The sequence below is a fragment of the Euprymna scolopes genome, chromosome 6 (assembly GCF_053919585.1).
Source record: "Euprymna scolopes isolate OS-2025 chromosome 6, ASM5391958v1, whole genome shotgun sequence".
NCBI classification, from domain to species: domain Eukaryota; kingdom Metazoa; phylum Mollusca; class Cephalopoda; order Sepiida; family Sepiolidae; genus Euprymna; species Euprymna scolopes.
The window spans coordinates 116603371-116630038 of NC_136487.1; the positions used below are offsets into that span (position 1 = coordinate 116603371).

Genomic DNA, 26668 nt, shown 5'->3' on the forward strand with positions numbered 1-26668 from the left:
GGGCAACGCCGGACTGAAATGATAGTATATATATATATAGTAATTTATAAAATATATATGGCGATTAAGCTACACTGAATATTCCACGTTTCATCCACTCTAGGACTCTTCAGGCTTATGCGCGAATTCTGTAGTTGTTTATCGTTTTTATATGCTCCTCTTCTATTGAGATTTTAGTTAGCCAATCAGCTTTCTAGTATCCACCGCGCCCTTTCTATCAGCCAATGGGCATGCATTTATCGGACAAAGGATCTGTTTTAATACTAGGTTAGTGTTTTTTTTTTTTAATTTTTTTTTTTATTGTCAGTTTATATATAAATATATATATGTGTACATACATATATGCCCATATATATACATATATATATATATATACACATACATATATGTGTGATCGTTTATGTATATTCATGTTTATTTAATTTATTTATTTGTTTATTTTCTATTGTTTTTGTTAGTTTTAAAACTATTTTGTATCGCTATCCTAGAGTAAATTTTATCTTGTGAACACAGTTATTTGCTATTTCTCTTCTACAGTTTAATAGATGTTGGGGTTCTTTAAAGTACAGCATAGCAAATTTTTCATGAAGGCATAATCTACATGGGTCGTCTAGGTCCCTATACGTGGTAGCCTGTCTTATTATTTTCCATTCGACTACCGGCGAATGTCCGCTTTCTTTGAGCTCCCAGTATTTATTTGCTTGTGTTGAAAATTGACAGAGTTATTGCGTAGGGAAATGTACACAGACACACACACACAGACCGACACGTATTTAGCACTTTTGAAGTAAATACTTAAAGTTTACGCATAAATCTATACTTTCGTATATTAATTTTATGTGAGTAAATTAAGTAGTTATATATATATATATATATATATATATATATATATATATATAAGATATTCAAGCGAAATTAAAGAACTACAGTTACTTTCCAAAATTACAAAATACTTATTGTATATGTTGAAAAATGTAGAATAATTATAAACAATTAAAGTATTACTAAGTCCTTTTAGTTATTTATTATATTTATACTAGCAGGGTCACCTGGCGTTGCTCGGAGCTGTAAATAACAAAACGTAGCTTAAAAACCATCATAATTTGTTTTTATGTATTCTTGTGTTACCTCAGTTTTTTTTTCATGTCCCCCTCCCACTGAGACCTGTTTGTTTTAATGCATTCCCGGGTAACCCCAAGTTTCTTTTGGTTTAATCTTTCTCCTCCTTACTAATCTAATGAAACCTATATTTATTTTGATGTTTCTGGACAACGCCTATTTTTTAAAAATCTTAATTGTCTCCTTTAATAAAACAGGGCAACAAAAATTACTCTGCTGTTAAGAAAAAACTTTTCTATGTTTATTTTTATTTAATTATTTGCGGACTATAATCCTCATCTTCTGGTTAGTGTCTTACGACGTTTCGGCCAATTATTCCTCTAGCCTTCGCCAGTGGATAGAGATGTGGTGCAGTGGATAGAGATGCAGAATATCGTAGCATAGATAGCAAGTTTCAATCCCATCCAAAACTGGCCAGAGGATTAGTTGGCCAAAGCATGGTGAGACGACAACAACTATGGAAGGCAGTAATTGCAGTGGATGCAGTTGAAGGTTCGATATTCCTATCCCATCTAATGAAGGCCAGCGGAAAAATTGGCTGAAACGTCGTTAGATAACAACTAAAAGATGAGGATAATAGTCTGCAAATCTATACATCTATAAAAATGAACGTGTCTGTGTGTGTGTTTGTGTGTCTGTCTGTGTACATTTCCCTACGCAATAACTCTGTCAATTTTTAGTCTACAGACTCGAAATTTGATATACAGGGTATTGAGATTTGGGAAAATCTTTGTAATTCATTTTCGGCCAGAAATTTGTCTGTTAAGGGGTCAAAGTTCAACGATTTGACCTTTAAAAACTCTACCAAACTCCTCCGACAATTTTGAGTCTAAACTCTTGAAATTTTAGATATAGGTTTCTTGGACATGGATCTAACTTAATAACTTGATTTGTGTCCAAAACAATAGATGTTAAGGGGTCATGATAGGGGTCAAAGTTAAAAAAATTGACCGCTTTTTTTTCTTTTTCTTTTTTTTGCTCAACAAACACCCGGGCATCGCCAGGGTGAAATGCTAGAGTGTATATATATATATATATATATATATATATATATATATATATATATATATATATATATATATATTAGTGAGAAACCGGTGTAATTTCCCTTTGTATAGAAAGGCTCGTGTAACAAAATAAATATGTGGAAATGTGTGCGACTAATTCAGTGTGACAAACCGATTTATATCCCTTGACTTAAATTAAGTATCTGCCATTTTTTAACCTACTCGCATTTCAGAACATAATTGTGGATGATCTTTTGTTAAAAATACATTTCGCACATCTACTAGATCATTTTTCGTAATTTTTAAAATTTATGCTAATTTCAACATAACACGTGAGTACATAATGTTTTCACCTGAAATGCGTTGGTTTCAAAGATCACTGATGTAAACAAGCACCTACCATTTTTCTTCTTTTTTTATTTCTATGATTTTCAAGTTATTTTATTTTTAATTATTAAAAGTTATAAATTAAAATAATTATTAAAAAATTATAAATGAAGTCAAACGTTGTATTTCTTTTTATTAGTACCAAACGATAATAATGTTAATAATATTGTAAATCTTTTGATCATAATGAACTATATATATCCACGTACCCTACATAATTCAGCCAGGGAATTTTTTCCCTTGTCCCCCAAAATCAACAGAGTCAGTGTCATTTCTCTGTTTGCACTATGTTGCTGGTTTTGTGCAGTTCTACGAAGTCACCCCTCCCCTCAGACTTCGCCTTCTCGCTTTGAGAAGGGGGTTAGTTCATTGTTAATAATCTGAAACACCTTTACTAGACATTGCCGACATGGTTGTCTAGGCATTTTTTTTTTTTTTTTTTTTTTGCAGGCTAGAGTACTTCTCATCAAGTGCGCTGGCTTTTCAATCCCACTTTCTGGCCCTTGTGTCATATTTTCCTGCTGTGGGAGGAAAATAAATGTCACCCTGCATAAAGTACCCCCAACCATAGCCTTGAGTCCCCTGGTGGGGCATAGGCCATTCACAACTTTGTAGATACTTTTGTAGTGAGGAGTTCTTTTTCTTTCTGGGTGAGGATGCTGGCCCTACACCTAACCTTCCCAGAAGGTACATACAACATCTTGCCTTCCCAAATGGTCACCCATCTGATACTGGCCAAGCTTAACATTGCTTAACTTCAGTGATCTGGCAAGAACTGGTGTATCAACGTGATTGTGCCGTACCCTGTGAAAAGTAGTTTCAGAATATTATATGGTTGTGGAGCTGGAGATTTTGGTCGGAGTTGGAATCAGAATCAAACTTTTAAAGAGCAATTCTTTATATGTGCGTGCGAGTGTTTATATGTGCTGTTTTTTTTTTATTTTTTACATGCTTTCAGCTTTTCTTTATCATCGCAGTTTCGTCTAGTGGTTGCTATAGAAATAAGCTTATTTTCATGAATAAAGAGGACACAAGGCGAGGTCGGCTTAGAGCTTTTTTCAATGTTTTATTTGGAGTAAACTGACTCAGAAGAGCGAGACCAATGTCCCCTTGACTAATTATTTACTTAACTTTCTAACCTAACTAAAACGAGTAGCACCCACGGGCAGAGACATCGAAGTAACATTCAACTACTAGGATATTTCTACATTATTGGCATTGTTTCATTTGCACGGCTTCCAGATGGAGACTGATTTGGGTACTTTTGTTTTCTCTCGTTCAAAAACGTTATATCATTCATCATTGGCGCTGTTTTGTTTATCATTTAACGTGTTGCTCCCTGCCCCAATTTTACGTCACCCATCTTTCATTCAACTCTGAAAATGATTCTGCTTTACAGATCTGGATTATTATTATGCACTCAGTATGATCCTTGTTAAAATTAACACTAGCTAACTTAATCGTTACCAACGTAGGGTTCCTAATATATAACAGGCTGTTTTAACTTAATTCTCGGGCAATACCAGCTCCATTTAGTTATAATATAAATGTTCTTGTTAGTGCTTAGATCATTTAGTGGTTGTAATTCTGCTGCTAACAAGTCTGAGAAATTGTGATAAAATGGAAAATGAAGCTGCTTGAAAGCAAAGCACGATTAATATTGGATAAAACAGATGTTACAATGATTAACTCACTATTCGGTTTAACATAATAATCGATAGAGAATTGACTCTATAATTATAAATACGTAATCTGCATGAATTAAAAGATCACATTTAAGCATATCTTAGGACTGGGCAACGCCAGGCAGCCTGCTAGTATATATATTAAGATTATTGGATGTTCACACAAATGTGTAAAAGATTCTGTTTCTATGATGTCGTTTGACGTCGCTACTGAATTCAATATATATAGAACGCAATTCTGCAGCTTTACCGACATTCTACAGAATTCTTTTCAATTAACATTTCCTTCGAGAATTATCGGTACATTCCACACCAATCTGTCAAAATGGCGTTACTCATTCACCCTCTCCCCACCTCCTTCCTCCACGACCTATTTCCATTCGATTCTTCTTGCTTTGCAACATTTCAATTTGATAAAATTGCAATTTCGGTCTGATTCACAAATAAGGTCTTAATTCAATGCCGAGTTAAATTAACATCAAGTTTGTTTCTAAAAAAACTTAGACTCAACAAAAGTGGCATGTGTTTCCTGCTCAAGTGTAATTGATGGTGTAACATACTGAGACATGTTGTCAGCATAATTTCGTGGCTTTTTTTTATTTGAAAGTGGCAACTTCTCTTATCAAAAAAGGGTTTTTAGTTCTCTCCCACTGCAAGAACTTAAACGCCAGGGTCGGAAAGTGAGATTGAGTAGTCAGGGCCCCCAAGAAAGGGGTGCTCTGACTTGCAAAAAAAAAAAAGTGCCAGGTCAGACCTGTCGGCATTCCCTGGTAAAGGCGCCCCAGGCGATCAGCAATAAACTAAGTCCTTCTGAATGAGAGAAGGCAAAGCCTGGGAGGGTGGACCTCCTAGAACTGCACAGAACTAACATCCCATCGCATTACAAGAATGCTCTAATCCCTGTTGATTTGGGGGCCGGAGATAAAAATTCAGTTTTTCTCTATTTCGTGTACGTTTATTTTATTTTATTTTATTTTTTTAAAATATTTTCCGACAATTGATTTTAATTTACTTAGACCACAAAGATTTATTATTTGTTTTGAAGAGAAATGAAGAAAACATTTTTTTTATTGGCTAGTTAAAGGAAAGCAGCTCTAACATTGAAAGCAACAAAGAAAAATTACATTTAAAAATGCAATTTCATTGGTTATGGATATACATAGAAAAAAGTCAGACATAGAACGCCCTCCAACCATTAATGAATACATTGTGGTCCGTCCATATAGTCATTTGAATCGAAATTAAAGATTAAAATTGAAAATAAGTTCACATCGCATCTTCTCTAGTTTTACAAGTTATTCATAACACGTTTTTTCCTTTTTTTCATCCTTCAACCCCCACATTCCATGAACGATGTTTCTTGCAAAGGGGAGAATTGTTGTTTTGAGTGAGTGGTATGTGGATATTTTAAATCCTCTCATAGTGTTTATCATCATTCTACTGTCAATCTGTCCATTTCTATATCACTTGTCCTCAAAGGGCTTTTAATGCTTACTCATTAGTAAAAAAAAAAAAAAGAAAATGAGTTATTTGTGCAATCATGGTTTTCAGGTGACTTCAGAAGCTGGTGTCTATGTTAAATTATAAATTAGATTGAGTAATTCTTTTTTGGGACGCCAGTACGCCAAATTTCACTACATCATTTTGGTAGACCAAAAATTGTTAGGTATCATGTGACGCATAAAAAAAAAGCTTTCCACAGAAAAAATTTTTTTTTTACATTTTTATCTAGCGAATAAACATAAAATTACATATGAAACACATTTATTATTTTAAAAAAAATTCTACTTATGCACCGGGATAACTTTAATTTTTTAATTCTAAAATGAAACTAACTTTTTTTAATAAATCTGTATGTGGCGTACTGGGAAAATATTTTTTCAAAAGAATAAAAGTGGATGAAGTTTCTTTTTACGAGAACCTTTTATGCATTAATCTAGTTGGATTTTTTTTCCAAATAATAAACATATTTTTTTCATATGTAATTTTATGTTTATTCGCTAGATTAATGTATAAAGATTTTTGTAAAAATAAATTTCATTCACTTTTATTCTTTAGAAAAAATATGTTAGTTTCGTTTTAGAATTTAAAAAAATCAAATTTAACTCTGTTGCAGGAGGTGGAATTTTTACAAATAATAAATACTAGCAGTTGAGCCCGGCTTTGCTCAGGCTCTATGTACGGTTCATAACTTATGTGCATATGTATATATGTATTAAAAAGTTTGACCCATGTTCAGGTAACCTACATCTAAAATTTCAAGTGTTTGGACCCAAAATTGGCAGAGGAGTTTGATAGTCTGCAAAGGTAAACACTATCAACTTTGACCCTTTGGCAGCCAAATTTTCACCTAAAAACTAACTAAAAAGCTTACTGCATGTCTGAATACCCTTTCTGTAAAATTTTAAATGTTTAGACTCAAAATTGGCTGAATAGTTTGCTAGAGACCGCAAAGATCAAATCTTTTGAACTTTAACCCCTTGGCAGCCAAATTTTCGACTAAAGACCGACTAAAAAGCTTACTCTATGTCAGAATACACTTGATGTAAAATATTTAGACCAAATATTGGCAGAGTAATTTGGTAGAGATCGCTGAGGTAAAAATTTTAAAACTTTGACCCCAATTTTGACCCCTTAACATTTATTGTTTTGGGATCAAATCAAATCAAAAAGTTTAATCCATGTCCAAGTAACCTACATCTAAAATTTCAAGTGTTTAGATGCAAAATTGGCGAGGGAGTTTGGTAGAATTTTCAAAGGTCAAATTGTTGAACTTTGAGCCCTTGACAGCCAAATTTCTGGCCGAAAACCGATTAAAAAGATTTTCCCAAATCTCAATACCCCTTATGTCAAATCTCGAGTCTGTAGACTGAAAATTGACAGAGTAGTTTGGTAGGGAAATGTACACAGACAGACAGACAATTTCACTTTTATAGATGTATAGATATTAATTTTATGTTTATTCACCCGATAAAAATGTAAAAATAAACCTTTTTATTCCAGAAAGTTTTTTTATACGTCAGATGACACCTAACAACTTTTGGCAGACTGAAATCTGGTGAAGTGACGTCCCCCAAAAAATGAATTACCAAATAAAATTCTACACAATTTCTGACATTCATTTCTTGCGGTAGTTATATTTCAGTAATGAATTATGAGTACTGAATAATGGAAAGATACTTTCCAATCACACGATATAATTTTTCAATAAACCGATACCAGATTTTGTTTTCTATTGGCTAACCACAGATCAAGGCCGAGAGCCACTCAAGGATAAAGATTAATGAAATGAAATGATTGTTAGCTGAAAGATGAGTAATACTATGGAGGTACTAAAATTAATCAGTTTCATGAACTAAGTTTGATTACTTATGGGACGGTTTATGACAAGCATTTGTTTGCATTGAATTTAAGAATGAATATGTTATAATCTGCTGGGAAGCAGTCCTGCAGTAATGTTTTCCACAGGTGGGAAGCCCTCACAAAGAAGCTTTGTCCATGGAAATTTCGATAGATGCTATAGATATGAAGGAAGAAAGGAAAATTTCTTATGTCTTACAAGGAAGAAACAGATTGGAGCTCAGCCGGGAGCCGTCCATGGAAATACAGATAGGATTACAAAAAAATAAATTACGTTCAACACTATTTGTATCTTTATTGATGTAACATGAAATCTCTTATATACGACAAAATCACATTAACACGCCGGTTCTCGCCAGATCACCAAAGTTAAGCAATGTTGAACCTGGCCAGTACCAGATGGGTGACCATTTGGGAAGATGAGGCACTGTATGTACCGTGTGGTAAAATACCAGGTTGAGAAACTGGAATGGTCTATCCTTCTCTTGAGGGTAGATGGGACTCTCTTAAGCCATGGTAAGCAACCCATCTAGTGATGGCGTCACAATAAAAAATACCCTTGATAGCCCTGCCGAAGTATCAAATATTCAGCTGTCGACAAAATTTGAATTACAATACAAACTCGTGTAGTGAGTTCCATCTCAGCTACGGCCGCGCTAATGGATGGATGAAATCTTGTAAAAGAAAAACAAAATTGATAATCTATCTATATATCTATAAAAGTGACTGTGTGTGTGTGTGTGTGAAAAGACACTTCTCAACCTGTATACTCAACGATTTTTTTTCTACAGACTTCAAATGTGGTATATAAGTTATTCAAACTTGTGGAAAACTTTTTAATTAGTTTTCATCCAGAAAAAAGAGCTGCTAAGGGGTCAAATTGAAAAACATTTACGTTGGAGGGCACCAGGTTTTTATCTGTTTCCAACTGTTTCACGACTGTACATGCGCGTTTGTAAAATTTCCTTATGTTAAGTATAACACTCTCTGAATGACATATCAAGTTGATGTAATGATTATCCTAGTTGACTTACTGTCTTTAGGTTTTGGTTTCAATCTCGGCTCGAGTGTTTTCTTTACTTACAAGAGGTGAACTCGCATGTCTGAGATTTTTTCGTTTTTTTTTTTTTTTACTTTTTTTTTTTAAAGAATTTAGCGTTACATTTGATACCCACGGTATTTCTGTTTATAATAAATAAGAATTCTGCACTAATTACAGTGTCATATGTAAGCGTATTTTACGAGCAGGAAAGACCGGGCGGCTTGCTACATATATCTATAAAAGTGCGAATGTGTGTGTGTATATGAAGACAACTCTCAACCTATACACTCAACGAATTTTTGATCTACACACTTCAAATTTGGTATATATGGCATTCAGACATGTGGAAAACTTTTTAATCGGTTTTCATTCAGAAAAAAAGGGGTTGAAATTGAAAATTTGTACTGGGGGGGAGTCATCGGATTTTTATCTGCTTTTCAACTGTTTCACGACTTTCTTATGTTAAGAATAAGTAGGTTTGAAAACACTTTTTAAAGATCGTGGCAAGCTGGCCTAATGAGTATCGCACTTGACTCACTGTTTTTAGGTTTCAATCCTAGCTAGATTATGTTTTATTTTTTATTTTTTGCTTACAAGAAGTGAACTGTTCAGAAAAAAACATAATACCGACCATCGCCGGGTACATCTGCTAGTTTAATATATTTTCTACACAGAAAGCAGACAAATCTAAAAACAAATCAAATTTACATTGTAATTATTCATAACATTGAAACAATTATTTTTATCCCAATAAAAATATGTTCGCTTGGATCATAACTATTCTTAAATAAAAATTAAAAAAAAAAAAAATATTTTTATCATTTGATTATTTTTTTAGAAATTATTTATTTCAGGAAACTTGTTAATACTGAACTTAGCATAAATACTATAAATTAAATTAGCTTCATGAATAATATGCCCTAATAATATTAAATGCAATTTTATTGTTTTATTTTCATAGAGAACTGACAAGGGAGATAACGACTACATGGAAAAATATAGTAAGGATTAAAGAGTAGGCTTTTATTGATAATTTTTGTTTTTACAAGAGAAGGCCCAAACACTATTCGAGGATAAAGGTTAATGACGTCGGTGAGACAACAGCATATTGATGGGTAGTGGTGGGAATTGGGTAGAATTTGATTATTTAAGAGGACGATTCAGCAAAAATTTGTTTACATTAGACTTAAAAACGGCCATGTTGTAGTCAGCTGGAAAGCAGTTTCGTGATATGGAGTTCCACGGGTGGGCAATTCTAGGAAATTAACTTTGCTTATGGAATTTGCATTTAGTTTTAGACACAGGTAGAGAGTAGGGGAAATTGTTGACTGTGGTTGTAGCTAGACAAGTGTTTGTTGTGAATGTTTTACAGAGGTTGAAGCTCGGTTAAGCACTTGCTATGAAACTAAAGACAGCGCAGAGGTAGACTCGTAATGTCTTTTTTGTGTTACATCTGAGAAGGAGCTGCTCAGAGCAACCTTTCTTGTCTTGACAATGTTTAAAACCGGTTTCAAAATCTAGTAGGTAATGTCCTTTTCTCCCCTTTTTAACATCTTTCTCACATAAATTACATTTTTATTAGTGCATAAGGCACATCTGATTGAGTGTAAATAAAATATCTTTTTTTAATTCTAGTATCTTTTTTTTATAGTTTAATATTAATAGTTTTCGGTAAAATAATTTTCCAGTAAAACATTTTGTTGCACATTTTTCTGTTGAGGCAGAAATCTTTTTCAAGAAAATTAACAGCAATTTAGTAAAGTAATTTAATTTTTAAAAGCTGTAAATGACAAAAACCATTCTTAAAAAGGGAAAATAATTTAAATTAAACTAACGTCGCATTAGAAAAAGATATACTGACAACATATAGGCAAGAAAAATTCATATAGAAAAGGGGAAGTGGAACTGCCTGCCTGGCTTTGCCTTCTCTCTCTCTCTCTCTCTCTCTCTCTCTCTCTCTCTCTCTCTCTCTCTCTCTGCGACGCCGTCTTTTCTTTTTTTTTTAAAGGCATTGAATTTTTCTTTTTTGATCGGGTGCCTACACGTTTCCCATTTGTTTCCAAATTTGTGTTTCCAGCCATTTCTAAATTGTAAGCTAAAAAAAAAAAAAAAATAAAAATAAAAAAAAACACGCACACACATATCATTGTTCAGACGAATTTATTTCGTCTTTGTTTTCATCTATTTAAAATATTATTTAAAAGATAAACAAATTTGTATAAAAATCACGAAAATGTTAATGTGTATTAATTATGAATAAATGTTACTGCTTATCTAACTTATATTTATTTTTGTCTGTCCGTTCAGTTTTTTCTTGGAAACTACTTGCCGGTCTGACTAAAATTTTGTATAGATCTTTATGATAAGGTGCAGTGAACTAAGCATTATGATATCCGTTTGATTCATAGTTAGGTATTAATACGAATTGGTATTTCATGCAAAAAATGAGCACACATTTAACCATTTTCAGACATCAATTTAACATAAAATACTGGTTCTAATCAAAGGGCTATAACATTTGTCTGTTTTTAATGGACTAAAAAATTTAGTTAATTTATAAATGCAAAAGCTTCTGTTTTTATTATTTAAATGTTTGGTTTCAAGTATTTATGGTAGAGAATTTTTGCAAAGTGATAACGAGCTGTCAAGCTAGTAGATTAATAAATGGCTAAAGTTTAAAAGTCAATATCGATTGGTGGAATTCATAAACAGTAGTTACATGCATGATAATATTTTATGTAAAAAAAAGAAAAGAAAAAGAAAAACAGCAAATACAACGGCGATAATTTACGGGGGTATTTTTCCTCTTTTTTTCTTTTTATTTCTCCTTTTTTTCTTTTTTACATTTCCTTTTTGTCTTTCTTAACTTTTTCTTTGTTTATTTGCTTTCGTTTGTCTTTTTTCTCCTTTTCCTTATTTCTTTTGGGAATTGTGGACTGTGACGTCAGTTAATCGTCTGCTATGTTAAAAGGTTATATTTCGGATCCATTTATATTAAACAAAAAACAATTTATTATTAAAAATTTTTTGAAATTTTATTGTGAAAATAAATCTTTTTTTTTTTTTTTTTGAGAAATAGGTAGAAACAAGATTATTAAATGACAGCACAGTCGTCCGCCATTTTATATGAAAAACAAAAAATAACCTGGAGCTTGTGTAGATTGGTGATCTTTTAAACCACGGGGCGGCAACCGATGGCACGCAGTCCAGATAGATTTGATCGACCGACTGTTGACAGATATAAGGCGGAGAAAGCATTACAGTACAATGTTTTCTCAATCGACTTTCTATTTCATTCCTTTAACTGCGACCTTTCCATCGCTTATGCCTACCTTTTATAAGTTACCGGAAGTTTTCAATGGGCCATGTTTTTATCTGATTATATCACTTCTCTTTTCGACCAAAAACTTCAACAAACGACTTTTTATAAAATTTTATGTTTGCAAATTTATTTTATTGCTTATAAAAAAAAAATAATGAAAATAAAATAGAATAAGATAAAAAGATAAAAAACACACACGATATGATTTGGGAATCTTGGGTAGGACGACCCCCCGTGTGCTTAAGCTAGTGTGGTAAATGAGAACTTTTTCTAGGATCAAACGACTAGCAAAAGTACAGTGACGAGGATGACCATAGACAGCCCCCTCCCCAATTTTTGAGTGGCTTTGTGCCTAATTTTTTGTTTATGTTGTAAACTTTCAGAGTGAATAAAAAATATATAACTCAAACAAGAATCTTTCACTGTTTTATTTATTTATTTTTTTTTTTTTTGCACGCTGCATAGCTCGACACGAGCCATATATCATATGTTTTATATCTTAATTACTCTGTAAATAAACTGAATAATATTAGAACGTTTTTAATACCGAAATAAAATTCAAACGAATGTAATCAACGCTCTTCGTATTTGATGAATTCTGTGTAAGCTTGTCGTAAGGAAACATTATACTTTCAATTATTTATTTACTAGACTGGGTGTCCGGCGTTGCCCGGGTGTTTGGAGGTGTGTGTTGAGCAAAAAAAAAAAAAAAAGTGGTAATGGGCAGGCAGGCAGGCTCGAACCTGTACCGCAAAGAAGGAAAAGAACGCGAAAAAAGTGACGCCTTTGCTGTTGCGCCCATCGCTAAACCGGAAGTGGTGAACGTTTAAATTAAGGCTAGTCAATCGAAAAGAGGGGATGACTTTCGAAAATATCGGCGAAAAAAAAGCGAAACCTCCTTGTAGAAAAAGTGCCTGGTTGAGGGCGAAAGAATTAATGTTTTTAGCCAATCTTTCGATATTTGTCGTCCAAAGGGTCGAGCTTCCAAAAGATACCGATCTCGTAAAAATCCGTCGTCTCTGTGGGAAGTTTTAGGCATACATACATACATACATACATACATACATTTAAACAGACAGGTGAGATTGATATAATAAATGATACTAATGATGTGGTGTCGTCAAATATTTCACTAAATAACTGCACTTTTGTGGGTATAGCGACTCATTTGAATCATTTAAATTTACTACTTCAAGATAAAACTCAGCTTATAAAATGAGATGTGTGATCATATTGTTGCATAAAAACGATTTCAAAATGTTTGCTACACCATTTGATGTGGAGTTGGAGACATTCTCGGAATGTCTTCAAATCGAATTGATAGAAACGCAGTGTGCTGATCTATTAAGATCCAAAGATATTTCATTAATTGATATTTACTCAAAATATTTTTTCAAGTGGAAAGTATTTCAAATTAGTGACACACAAAAAGATAGGGCTTTCGTTGGAAGTACCTATCAATGTTAACAACTTTTTTTAAAATTCTAAGAATAATTTGAGAACAAGATTGATAGCCATTTTGATGATATCTTGCTCTTAGCATCGACAAGTTAGAAATCAAATATTGAGATACTCTCAATTAATAAAAATCACTAAGTTTCCCATTAATTCTTTGGTTGTTGGTGATATCGTAAAGCTACTGCTATGTATGTATAAATGAATGGTTTCAACAATCTTTTCAATTGAATAAATATGGTAATAATAATAATAATAATAATAATAATAATAATAATAATAATAATAGATTATTGTCACGTTCGTACGACATTCTAAAGTCCGACCTGCTCAAGTCGGTTCCAAGGCCTTGACTCTTTCAATTTTTAAAGTTCGACACGAATCATTTTAATCTTTTCATTTCTCAATGCTTTTAAATTTTAAAGTTCGATGCGACTCGTTTAAACTTTCGCTTTAAATTTTCAAATTCGACGCCAATCATTTTAACCTTTCCATTTCAATTTTCAAAAATCAGACTTTCGTCTCAGCAACATTGACTTTTTATTGCATGCCGAAATAGCTTGTAATTAATTAATTAATTAATTAATTAATTAAATAAATAAAAGATTCCTGATAGCGTTCGTAAGACGTTCTAAATTCTGACCTGTTCGATTAGGTTCCAACAACTCGACTTCAAGTTTTTTTTTTATATAATGTCTTTTTGAGGAGCGAAGCCGCATTGATATGTAGCTCAATGCACATCACACTATATTTATATTCCACACCCGTGATTGAATGTGAATAGGCAGATCGGTCAATATTTCTCAATTTAACTTTCGTCGACTTTCAAATGATGCTTATGTTTTCATAAAATGGCTGCATATCTCAGTGTGCTAAAAATATACTATCTACCATTTATCCTCGATGAGAATTATTTTACCAAGTCGCGTTGCCTATGGTTAATGTTAAATAATGGATAAATACTTGTTATGAACCTTGGTTACATTAAAAACATAACAGTAGTGAAAGCGAAAGAGGCAAGGTAAGGACTGACATGCGAGGTAGTAGAAATCTTGAGAAAGTTAAACATACGTGCATTAGACATACGTGCATCATTAATGTGTAAATGATACCACATGTGCACGTGTGTAAATATGTTTACAACTATCTGTACTCGTATATAGAGGTATATGTGTTTCATTTTTGTTTGTGTGTGGTTTGTGATACAATTTTCAATGACACTTTCAAACATACACGTCATAATTTCATCCATTTTCACTCCAGTTGATTTTTTCATTTTGAAGTATTTTGATGTTCCTTGAGGAAAACTATTTTTTATTAGATTTTTTAAAAATTTTATTTTAGATTTTCTTTTGTTTTTCTGATTACTTAATGTTTATTTGCATTATGGTTTCAAATAATAAAACTGACAAAGGTGATTTTCCTTAAATTTTATTACTAATGGTCTTTGTCCGGCCCGTACTCTGTCATTATAACATGATCCAGCCTACGAGGTCGGATAAATTGCTGACCTCTGTTTTAAACCAACGCATTTAAGGTGAAAACATTATTACATACTTACGTGTCATGTCGAAACTAGTATGAATTACACGCATTACAAAAAAATGATCATGTACATATATTTGTAGCAAAAAATCACAATTACATTCTGTTTAAAATGGTGGACTCTTAATTTAAGTCAAGGGAGATAAGTCAGTTTCTTGTACCGAATTGCTCGTACAAATAAATCTTCTGCATTAAAATTCGATAATTTAATATTTTTTTTTTTACTTGGAATTATTTTTTCTACTGGACCATTTTTCATAATCTTTTTAATTTATACTAATTTCGGCATGCCACATAAGTACGCAATAATGTTTTCATCTAAAAATGTGTGGCTTAAAAGATCATCAATCTTACATACGTACCAATTATTTTTCATTTTTTTTCTTTTTTATCCATTTCCTTTTGTCCATTTCTTCCTTTTCCTCTTCTTTCTGTTTTACCTTCCTTCTTTTCTTTTTTCCTTTTCGTTTCACCCTTTTTCTTTTCCTTTACTTTCCTCTTTATCCTTTTCTTTCCTTTTTTTACTTTCCATCTTTTCCTTGTACTTATTAAAATCATTACATTAATAAGAGCAGCAGCAGTAACCTCTAATTCATATTGTCGGCTAATTATGTCAAACATTAATTTTCATTTTTTTTTTTTTTTTATATATTCAGGAAACATTTTTGGGTCTGATGAGTGGGTGTTGAAAACTACTTCACCAAAATGTCATTGTCTTTTATCTGAAGTCAAACTAAATTTAGCAACAAGTTTTGGGTGTTATAATGCTTAACATGTGACCCCATTTTTTTTTTTTTTAAGGGAAGGGGTCGTATTATACCATAATTTTACCTCTTATTTCTAAATTAGATTTAATAGTTCCCTTAATTTAAGGCAACAGCTGACATCATTTCCAAACAGACGATTCCACATCCTGTTTCTCACCCACTTTTATTTATTTATTTATTATTTTAATCTTTCCTAGAGATGGATTACTGGCATATGTGGTCCTAGTCTAGAATTTCCTCTATATTAAAAACCATAATAAAGAAAAATATGTATCATATCATATTTCAAAAGTCACGTAAATTGATCAAGTAGTTTTATTTTTATAAAGAAAAACATTTTAAGCAGCTAATGAGAATTCGTTGCATTAAAACATAAATCTCGCAAGTTTGAATTGTCTCCCTTTGTTTTGTTTTTTTTAGATTGCTTTCAAAATGGCAGACAAGACAACCGACTACACCATGGTCATTTTCAAATTGTAATGTTTTTATTTTCTAATCGTTACATTTACACGAGTAAAAAAGTGGATTAGAGACAATTGAATTTTTAATATTTATTTTTGGAGATAAATAGTTAACATATGAGATAGACTAGTATTCCCTTAACCAATTTGTTAACTAACTTAATAAGGATAAAGAGGTGGACAGCGAAAAGAGATCTTGGGGGAACATTTCGCTCTTAATGATTGTCTAAGTTTTCCTTTCAATGATTACAGCATGACGGGCGATCTGTCTCATGCCAGGTCCATAGATAGACTGATCTGAAACTCCTGTTTCTCTGTCAACCTCAATATCTGTGAGGCCATGCATCATGTCATTACGTCTCTGTTTTTTTTTTTTTTTTTTTTTTACCTCTTTTACCTCACATTACATCTCTCTCTGTCTCTTTTGTAGGAACTTATTTATTTCCCAAATTTCGTGGCATTTCGATCTGCACTTAGTTTGACTCATGTCAAGATTAACACTAGCTGACGTACCTAGCTATCCAACATGTAACAAAATCTAATGTAAATGAATATTTGCTGAGCTATTCTCTTGGATAATCAAGTTCTCTTGAATTATCTTCCACCCATTTCCATTCCTTTGGTGCCGGTAACCATTAGCCAACTGACAATCCTCTGGATTGTGATAAACAGTAATCTATCAATAAAATAAATAATTATATAACAATAACTGCATAAGATATCTATCTTTCCTTACCTAAGAGTTGTTTTCGGTTGGATCATACCTACAGAGATCTAAACCCTAAAATTTACTAGATGCCTTCCATAAATTTCCAGACTTATTTTGTACAGGCATTTAAAATTGTCGTATACTCTTGAAAATTCAGTATATTATTACTATACATCTTCTGAGATGAATGACCGATTTTCATGATTTCAGGTTCAAATAAACAGCTACAACAGGAATTGGAATTCACCCTACTAAAGCCTGATTGTCACAGTTGGTGAATTTCAAAAATGCAATCTGGACCTGAGGATACTTTAGAAGAATGTAATAAAATTCTGTTTCTAACTTGGAAAAAATGTCACAGAAACTTATGGAATGCTTCTGACTACTTTTAGACCATCTTGCATTAATCGAGCATCAGTTTTTGAGTGGCATAAGAGATTCAAGGAAGGCAGGAAGTCTGTGAAGAATGATGAGAGGTGTGGGAGGAGTAAGGAAGTCAGAACACCAGAGTTGATGTTCAAATAAAGAATTTCATGGATAAGGCCCATCGTGTGTCTATAGAGACAATAAGTGCACAGTTTGATGTCAGTGTGGGAACTGTACACACAATTATTTGTGAGGAACTGAAGATGCGGAAGATTTGTGTGAAAGCACAAGTCCACAACTCCATTCTTATAACACACAATTTGACCAAGATGGGCATCAAGACAATTCCTCATCCTCCCTATAGTTCAGACCTTGCTCCCTGTGATTTTTGGTTATTTCGTAAGCTCAAGGAAAACCTTAGAGGCTGTTCTTATAAGACAATTGAGGAGATGAAAGAGGTTGTGACGAGGGTCATTGACATGCTTACATAAGGGGACTTCCATGGGGCCTCCCAGAAGTTGCTAGAATTGTACAACAAGTGCATTGCAGCTGGAGGAGATTAGTTCGAGTTTCATGTGTTTACTATTAGTAAAAGTGCTCATACGAAAAAAAGTCTGGAAACTTATTGAAGGAACTTTGTAAACCTTGCAACCTAGCATGCTCTTGTTTCACATGGTTTTTTATTTTCAGTAAAATTTTAACTGCAACTGATTATCCAACTTCAAATCCTTTCTATCCCACGTGACTCAAACAGCCAATAAGATAAATATATCATTATCATTTTTCATCATCCGCGGTTTAACATCAGTTCTACATGCTGAAATGCATTGGACGAATGTAACTTCCAAACTAACCTATCTCTGACCAGGTCTTCATTTATACATCTTTCTCTCAGGTCCATTTTTATTCACTTCCTCTCTTTTATTCCTTGGCTTTCCCCTGTGAACAGAACTTGTCCAACTATTCTACATTTACTTCCCCAATTTGATTCTTTCAACGTGGCCATACTATCGAAGTCTCCTGATCTGCTCACATCTCCCTATACCGCCCAGACTAATCTTCCTTTGATGTCATTTAGAACTAAGCATGTTTTTAAGACTTGCATAACACAGGTGACCAGAAATTTTATAACATGCCAATCATGCTTAATTAATGTACTTGGAAAATCATACCCATATTTAACTGTAAAAGCTATTCCTGATGAAACGTGTGAAAAGAACATCGCCACTCCCGACCCTCGAGACGGACACTATAATAAAATACTCATTAGATCAGTCATGAGTTTGATTCTTTTCTGAATGTCCAGCCTAATTTAACTGGGTGGAGGGAGAATCACTTTTTCCTTTAATATCTTATATTGTCAAATAAAGTAGTGTGGTGTGTTATCTATAATATAAATCTCACCTGTATGTATGTATGTATGTATGTATGTATGTATGTATATCTACCTAAAACTTTCCAGAGGCGACAAATTTTCACAAGATCGATATCGTTTTGAAGCTTGACTCTTCGGACGACAAATATGGAAAAATTGGCCAAAAACATTAATTCCTTCACCCTCAACTGGGCACTTTTCTAGAGGGGAGGGGTCGCTTTTTTCGGCGATATTTTCGAAAGTCATCCCCTCTTTTTGATTGATTTTTTTGTTTTTCACATTTTTTTCCTTTCCTCCTTTGCGATACGGGTTCGAGCCTACCTGCCTACGATCACTTTTTTTTTTTTGCTCAACACACACCTCCAAACACCCTGGCAACGCCGGGCACCCAGACTAGTTTTAAATAAAATATCTTCTTTTCAACTTCCGCTTTCTGTTTACAATAACAGATGTCCCATACAAATTTAATATGTCTAACATATTATCCACCATCTTAATATAACTATAGAATGTCGTTTCATACATATTTATTCGTTATAATAAAATCCTACAATCCATCTTAAGAGCGCCATCAACACTATTGTCAAGACCTACAGAGGAAGTAGTTTGTATTTTTCCTTCTATTAAAAATGTCCTCTCACCGAACCCACTCAACACCTGGAAATATTATTCACACTATACATATACCGTCCAGTCTGCCTTCGTAATTGCCTCGTGAACTCATGCTCATACAATTACTTTTCCTTTCCCCGTTAGAAAAATAATGATTTCTCCCTTACAGACATCTGGCAACTCTCAATGGCTGGGAGTAAACAAGCCACTTAATTCAGATTACAACTACTTTAGGATAATTTTTTTTAATCTTAATTTCAGTCCCTCCTTATTTTTTCTTGAATCCTAGAAGCAGCATTTTTAACATTAAAAAAATCTTTACATTGTTTGAAATCTTTAATTTTAGTTTTTTTCCAGTTTTATATTTTCTAAATTTTTGAGAATGGAAACATTGAATAAAAGTAAGGATTCTTCAGTTTTTTTTTTTTTTTGGGGGGGGGGGGGTATTTGGGTTTGCTATCGTCAAACGTTTCAGTTAAATGCATATGTGGAATCGTGTTTGTACTTAGATTAGATATTGCTTCGCTAAAATTTGGTAATGAGTTACAAGACCCAAAAAGCGTCCACACAAAATGAAACAATGGTTCTTGAGGAAACAAAAACGGAAAGTCACTGACTGAATTTGATGCTTGGATTTTGAACCGGATGTTTAAAATCTGCATAAGTACCGTGCTTTATTAAAATCTGAAATAAAAATTAAACGTTGTTTTTTGTTTATTTGTGAAAAAGTTTTACTTTTAAAATAAAAGAATTTATTTTTATTTAAAACTATTCATTTGTTTTCACATTTAATTTTTTTTTTTCCAGTTTTATTTTTTTTTTTTAAGTTTGGTATTCTTCAATTTTTTTTTAATTTGTTTACTTGGGTTTGCTATCGTCACAAGTTTTCATTAAATCTTGTTTGTTGAAACAACTGTTCTTGAGGAATTTATTTATTTGAAAATAATTTTTTTTTTTGAAAGTCAATACTAAAATAATATACATTGATGGAGAGATTTTCTCAGATATGAGTACCAATAAACTATTAATCTCAATTTCGGATTAGTTTATATAATAATTTGTGATGCCCACTCATTCACCTGAAAACATCCGTTCTGAAACTTGACCTTTGCTATCAATACAGCCAGACCCCTAAAATGTTTATTTAGTGATGAGTATTTCCATCTGCAACTCTTCTTTGTGCAGGTGGTTTTGAATCAAGCAACGATTATTTTATTTCCAACAATTGACTGTGATTTGTTTCTTTCGGCCATCAACAGTTTTTTGTTTTTTCCGGTCAAGTGCGTGTCTGTGCCAAATACATTTTATTATTACTAGGCCACATTTTTAGTACACCCAACTATACAACACTAAGTGTAACAACACATTTTTAATTAGGTCCATGATTGAATAAGGATCTGCCACTCCAGATGTAGAGAATTTTTTTTAATAGTTAATTATTCTTCTCTTATAAATAGATTTATTTTTATTCCAGTAGCAAAAGTTTTAGCAGACATACAAACATACATACATTTTCGCTTTTATATATATAGATTTATTTTTATTCCAGTGAACACTTAATGTGTTGTTGGTTCATTTAATTGTTTCCTTTTGTTAAAATTGGAGTTGCACCTTGTTTTAACGAAGATCCCCATGAAACAGATTTGCTGTTGCAGCATGTCTATTTTTTATGTGTGGAAATACTTTCTCCACCATTGGGTCTTGTCGATTTGAGAGAAAGACAAGAAAAATCTTTTTTTTATCTATTTATAAAGCTGGATCATTTATCGCACTGACAGTGAGATTAAAACGCCGAATTCATACTCACAATAGAAGAACAATAGCTTTCTAATATACTAAGCATGCCCATGCAATCTACATCTGAATGTTAGCTAATTTGCATATTGCTTTGTAAAAGGACATCTCATTAATTCACTGTTTGCTCTTATTTTCTAATTAAATGATTATTTTCGTTTTATCATAACACAAATTTATATTATGTTTTTGAATTTTTGAGACAAGGATTGGTTATTCGTATTATTTGGATTCTTCTGACTACTTTTCTCATCTTGAGTGTTTTCGCAACGTTTCAGTCAATGTAACCTCTGACCTTTTTCAGCTGTGTCTTGTCAGACTCGGGGATTTGAACGGAATTTTGAATGGAACCCTTTATTTACTTCAATGCATGTTCTTATTCCATCAGCCATGACTGGATAGATGTCCTAAGTAATTTGCAATTGTATTTTTCAATCGTTCACACTGAAAGTTGAACCTTCAAACTTCAGAATATCACTTTTAACATTGATTTTTTTTTTTTAAATATTCTAACAACCGCACCACGGGTCTTTGCAGACAAACTTCTATTTACAAATAGTTCTTATATCGTAGTTGAAGGCCTAGCAGTTTGGATGGAAGGAATCATTTCTGGTCAATTTATTTCTCGGCATTGCAATCCAGTTCTAGATTGCTAAGTTAAAAATAAAGCAACTTGCACCAAGCCTCCAAATACACATACATACACTTTGACCAAGCACAGAAAACAAGACGGTGAGAATCCACGACCCACCATTAATTTCATTATGAAATTAAATTCCACCATAATGCGTTTCGGTCTGTTTCTACAGAAGTCAGTCATTTTATAGTTTTGTTAAATTGTAAATTAAGAACACACACACACACACACACACACACAATAATTAATGGCTTCCCTTTTATCTCATGAGAGAATAGATATCTTTTTGTAATAGTGCCTGTGCATGTAATTATGAAGCAAAACTTATGCAATCTCAACCAGACTTCTCCTCATTCAGCACTGCCTGTTTCCAGTTGCAAGGGGAAGTCCAAGACGACTGGAAACAATGCTAAAATAAGCAGAGAGCACATACAGCACATGGTATTTCCAAATTATCATCCATTTAGCACTGACCAGGCTCAATGCTGCTCAACTTTGGTGAGATAATGGGAACTAGAATGTTAGCATGATTATTAGTGAGTATTCATCACCACCATTCCCAAATAATTTTCTGCAATTATTTTTTTATACTACCAGTTCAGCCCAGCTTTGCTCGGGCCCTATGTACTGTTCATAACTTTATGTGCATATATATATATATTAAATGGTTTGACTCATGTCCAGGTAACCTACATCTAAAATTTCAAGTGTTTGGACACAAAATTTGAAGAGGAGTTTGGTAGCATCTGTAAAGTTCAACGCTTTCAACTTTGACTCTTGGCAGACAAATTTTCGCCCAGAAATTGATTAAAAAGCTTGCTGCATGTCTGAATACCCTTTATGTAAAATTTCAAATGTTTACATTCATAATTGGCTGAATAGTTTGCTAGAGACCGCAAAGGTCAAATCTTTTGAACTTTGACCCCTTCGAAGCCAAATTTTCGGCCCAAAACCAATTAAAACACTTGCCTTATGTCTGAATACACTTTATGTAAAATTTCCAATGTTTAGACCAAAAATTGGCTGAGAGGTCAATTTTTTAAAAAACTTTGACCCCAATTTTGACCCCTTAACATTTATTGTTTTGGGCTGAAATCAAGTTAAAAAATTTGATCCATCTCCAAGGAACCTACCTCCTAAATTTCAAGTGTTTAGACTCAAAATTGGCAGAGGAGTTTGGTAGAGTTTTCAAAGGTCAAATGGTTGACCTTTTATCCTGTTGACAGCCAAATTTCTGGCCGAAAACTGATTAAAAAGATTTTTCCAAATCTCAATACCCCTTATGCCAAATCTCGAGTCTGTAGACCTAAAATTGACAGAATAATTTGGTAGGGAAATGTTCACGCACAAACAATTTCACTTGTATAGATATCTAGATTGTGGATAAAGGGTTAGGATTTTGGTTGAAAGTAAGTTTAATTGTTTTTGTTTTTTTTCTGGTCAATTTCCGATTCTTAGTTTCATCAATTTCCCTAGGCAGTGCCAGGTCATGGGTTCAAATGTTATTAAAAATCTAATAAGTGGAAAAAAAAAAATAACAGACAAATTTATTATTAATGGAGATTTGATATCTGTCTGAAACCGAAACTATACTATTACTTTTTTTGTACTATCATTCAATGCTCAATTTGTGGGTGAGGATTAGGGTAATATCTGTTCTGTTGCCATGATACCACTCTGTCAGACATTACCTTCTGTTTGGATGGGGGGGGGTGGAGATAGAATAGTATCTTGGGAGCAAGTGTTAACATATATCAATGAGAAATTCTAACAATCGTTTTTTTATTAGCAAACTTAACACTTACATTTTATTAACTAGCAAAAATATGTGAACGGAGGAGAGGAGCATATTTTTTTGCTAGTATTACTATTTTCTAACATATCAACAGATATTCCTGATTGAGGCGATAATTATTGAGCTAATCTTACAAGCCCAATTTTTGTTATTTCATTTTTATGTGTTTATGCTTGTTAAATGTGACCATCTGTCAAAGTTGGCTTAATCCATGATCAGATTAGATGATGTCTGGAACTAAAGAATTTTGGTCCCTTTTTTTACATAGTATTAAGCAGCTTTTTTTTTCTTTTTTTCTTTTTCTTTTTTTTTTTTTTGTAATTTCTCAAGTCGACTAAGCTTGCTTTAGGCATGACAAAAATGATGCAAGCCTACCTCGAAATTAATCTAAGATGACAGCATTTCAGTATTATGGATTATCTGCATTTATTTAGACATTCTATTTGCATTTTTGCAAAAGTTTGTAATATTTTCATTCAATGTATTGTAAAAAGACAGGACCATTAGATGCTCAACACAGAGGTATGACAGAATAAAAAAAAATTGTAACCCTTTCTGAACAAATGTTCAGATTTGGTGACGGAATGAGAGCAAACTGTAGATTAAATAAATGACTCCATTTGAAATTCTGTATGGATTCCCAAGTTCGACACGATACTCCTGAAGAAGATAGGAATTTATATCAGTCGAAATGTTGTGAAAAAAAATAACACTCAAGATGAAAACAGCAGTCCAAATAATACAAATTTCCGATCAGCATCTAAAAAAAAAATAACGAATCCCATTTTAAAATAAAGCAACTGATAATATTATATTGTTTAACCATAATTCATTTGTGAACTCTTAACATGTACGTAATTTGTTTAACAGTTTCTATCATAATTGTTTTGCTTCCAGAAATTTATTGATTAAAAAAAAAAATTATTGACTTGAAAAGAAAAAAATGAATAAAAAATAATAATAATGTATTTATTAATTCGAAAAAAAAACAATGTATTTATTAATTCGAAAAAAAAAATAATGTATTTATTAATTCGAAAAAAAAATAATGTATTTATTAATTTGAAAAAAAAATAATAAAAATAATAATGTATTTATTAATTTGAAAATAATAATAATAATGATAATAATAATAATAATAAATAATAATGTATTTATTAATTTGAAAAAAAATAATAATGTATTTATTGATTTGAAAAAAAAATAACAATAAAAATAATAATGTATTTATTAATTTAATAATAATAATAATAATAATAATAATAATAATAATAATGAATGTATTTATTAATTTGAACAAAAAATAATAATGTATTTATTAATTTGAAAAAAAAATAATAAAAATAATAATGTATTCATTAATTTGAGAATAATAATAATAATAATAATAATAATAAATAATGTATTTATCAATTTGAAAAAAAAAATAATAATGTATTAATTTGAAAATAATAATAATAAATGTATTTATTAATTAAAAAAATAATAATGTATTTATTATTTTGAAAAAAATAATAATAAAAATAATAATGTATTTATCAATTTTATAATAATAATAATAATAATAATAATAATAATAATAATAATAATAATAAATAATGTATTTATTAATTTGAAAAAAATACTAATGTATTTATTAATTTGAAAAAAAAAATAATAATGTATTTATTAATTTGAAAAAAAAATGATTTGACTCACAAAATATCATCAATATCTTTTCTTTGTAATTTTCTATAAGTTTAATAACACCATTTTTTACAACTTCTTTTTAGGGACCAGTACAAATAAAGATTGAAAAGTTAAACGCAGGAAGCCCACCACCTTTCATTTCTGATATCCAGTATGAAACTTCTGATGACGATGAAGACTATTTAGTAAGTATTTCGACATTCTTCATTAAATTACAACAACGAAAATGCTATTTGAAAACAAACACATTCCTGATAAAGTAATTAACAACATTATACTTGATCAGAAAATCTTGTGTATAAGTCGATGTGCATTTTAAGACCAAAACTTGTATCATTTTAGGTATTACCTGTGTATAAGTCGACTGTAGATTTTAGATATGTTAAATGGTTCATCGGGTTTGTGTTACTGTACACATAGATTCGAAAAAGTTGTCAAAAAACAAATATATAACAAATAAATGTTATCAAAGGCAAGATAAATTACTTTTCTATTAAACTGGATATGATTTTCGTGTTTTTATTCAATTTAACATGTTTATTCAGCTCGAAAAGCATACAATGTTTACCGATGTATTGGAAAATTCAAAATGGCAGCCGACTCTCTCTTTAACACGGTAAGTTCGGAAAAAGGTGTAATAAATAATAAACTAGACAAAATACTGTTAGAAATTCGCTGAATATATGTTACCGTGACATAACTTGACATATATTCGGTGGTTTTTTAATAGTATTTTGTCTAGTTTATTATTTATAATACCTTTTCCCGAACTTACCGTGTTAAAGAGAGAGTCGGCCGCCATTTCGAATTTTCCAATACATCGGTAAACACTATATGCTTTTTGAGCTGAATAAACATGTTAAATTGAATAAAAACACGAAAATTATATCCAGTTTGGTAGAAAAGTAATTTATCTTGCCTTTGATAGTATTTATTTGTTATATATATATTTTTTTGACAACTTTTTCGAATCTATGTGTACAGTAATACAAACCCAGTTCATCTCATGGTACTTTCTTACACAGATAATTTCCTTTTTTTTTTCTTTTTTTTTTTGTAAGACATATTATACATTGTTTCTCTGATTCCACGAGAGATAATACGTGCATTTACGCAAGTGTCGTCTACTCGATTTCCATGTATAGAACCAACCCGCTCAACACTTACATGCAACAAACGTAAATGATACTAATCAGACATTCTGATCAATGACATGCTGTACATTTCAAGCGTAGTTAATGTCTTAGACATAATTTATGTCACGTACCATAATAACGTAAACGAGCCGTAATATACTGTAATAATGTGAATGCATGTGTTCAGTGCCATTAAATGGTTTCATTAAATAGTTGTCATTAAACGGTTAAAACTTGTTGAACTTCGGGGAGAACGACATATCGTAACCACTACATTTCCTAATTTACTAAAAAACCGTCATATCATCGTCGAATACATCATATCGACATATCGAACTTAGGCCTATAGCCACGTTTAGAGAGTGAACATTGTAAGAGCTATTCCAATTTTTATTAAAACCGTGC

At 32.0% G+C, this 26668-nt stretch overlaps 1 protein-coding gene across 49 annotated transcripts in view; it reads left to right on the forward strand.

Annotated features, from left to right (window-relative positions):
- Positions 1–26668, forward strand: part of LOC145277904 (phospholipid transfer protein C2CD2L-like) — a 653079-nt gene that overhangs the window by 482819 nt on the left and 143592 nt on the right. For all 49 annotated transcript variants that reach the window (XM_080129935.1, XM_080129953.1, XM_080129917.1 and 46 more), the window contains one exon: positions 25211–25312. In XM_080129935.1, the coding sequence (XP_079986061.1) occupies positions 25211–25312 (102 nt within the window). The remainder of the gene's footprint in view (positions 1–25210; positions 25313–26668) is intronic.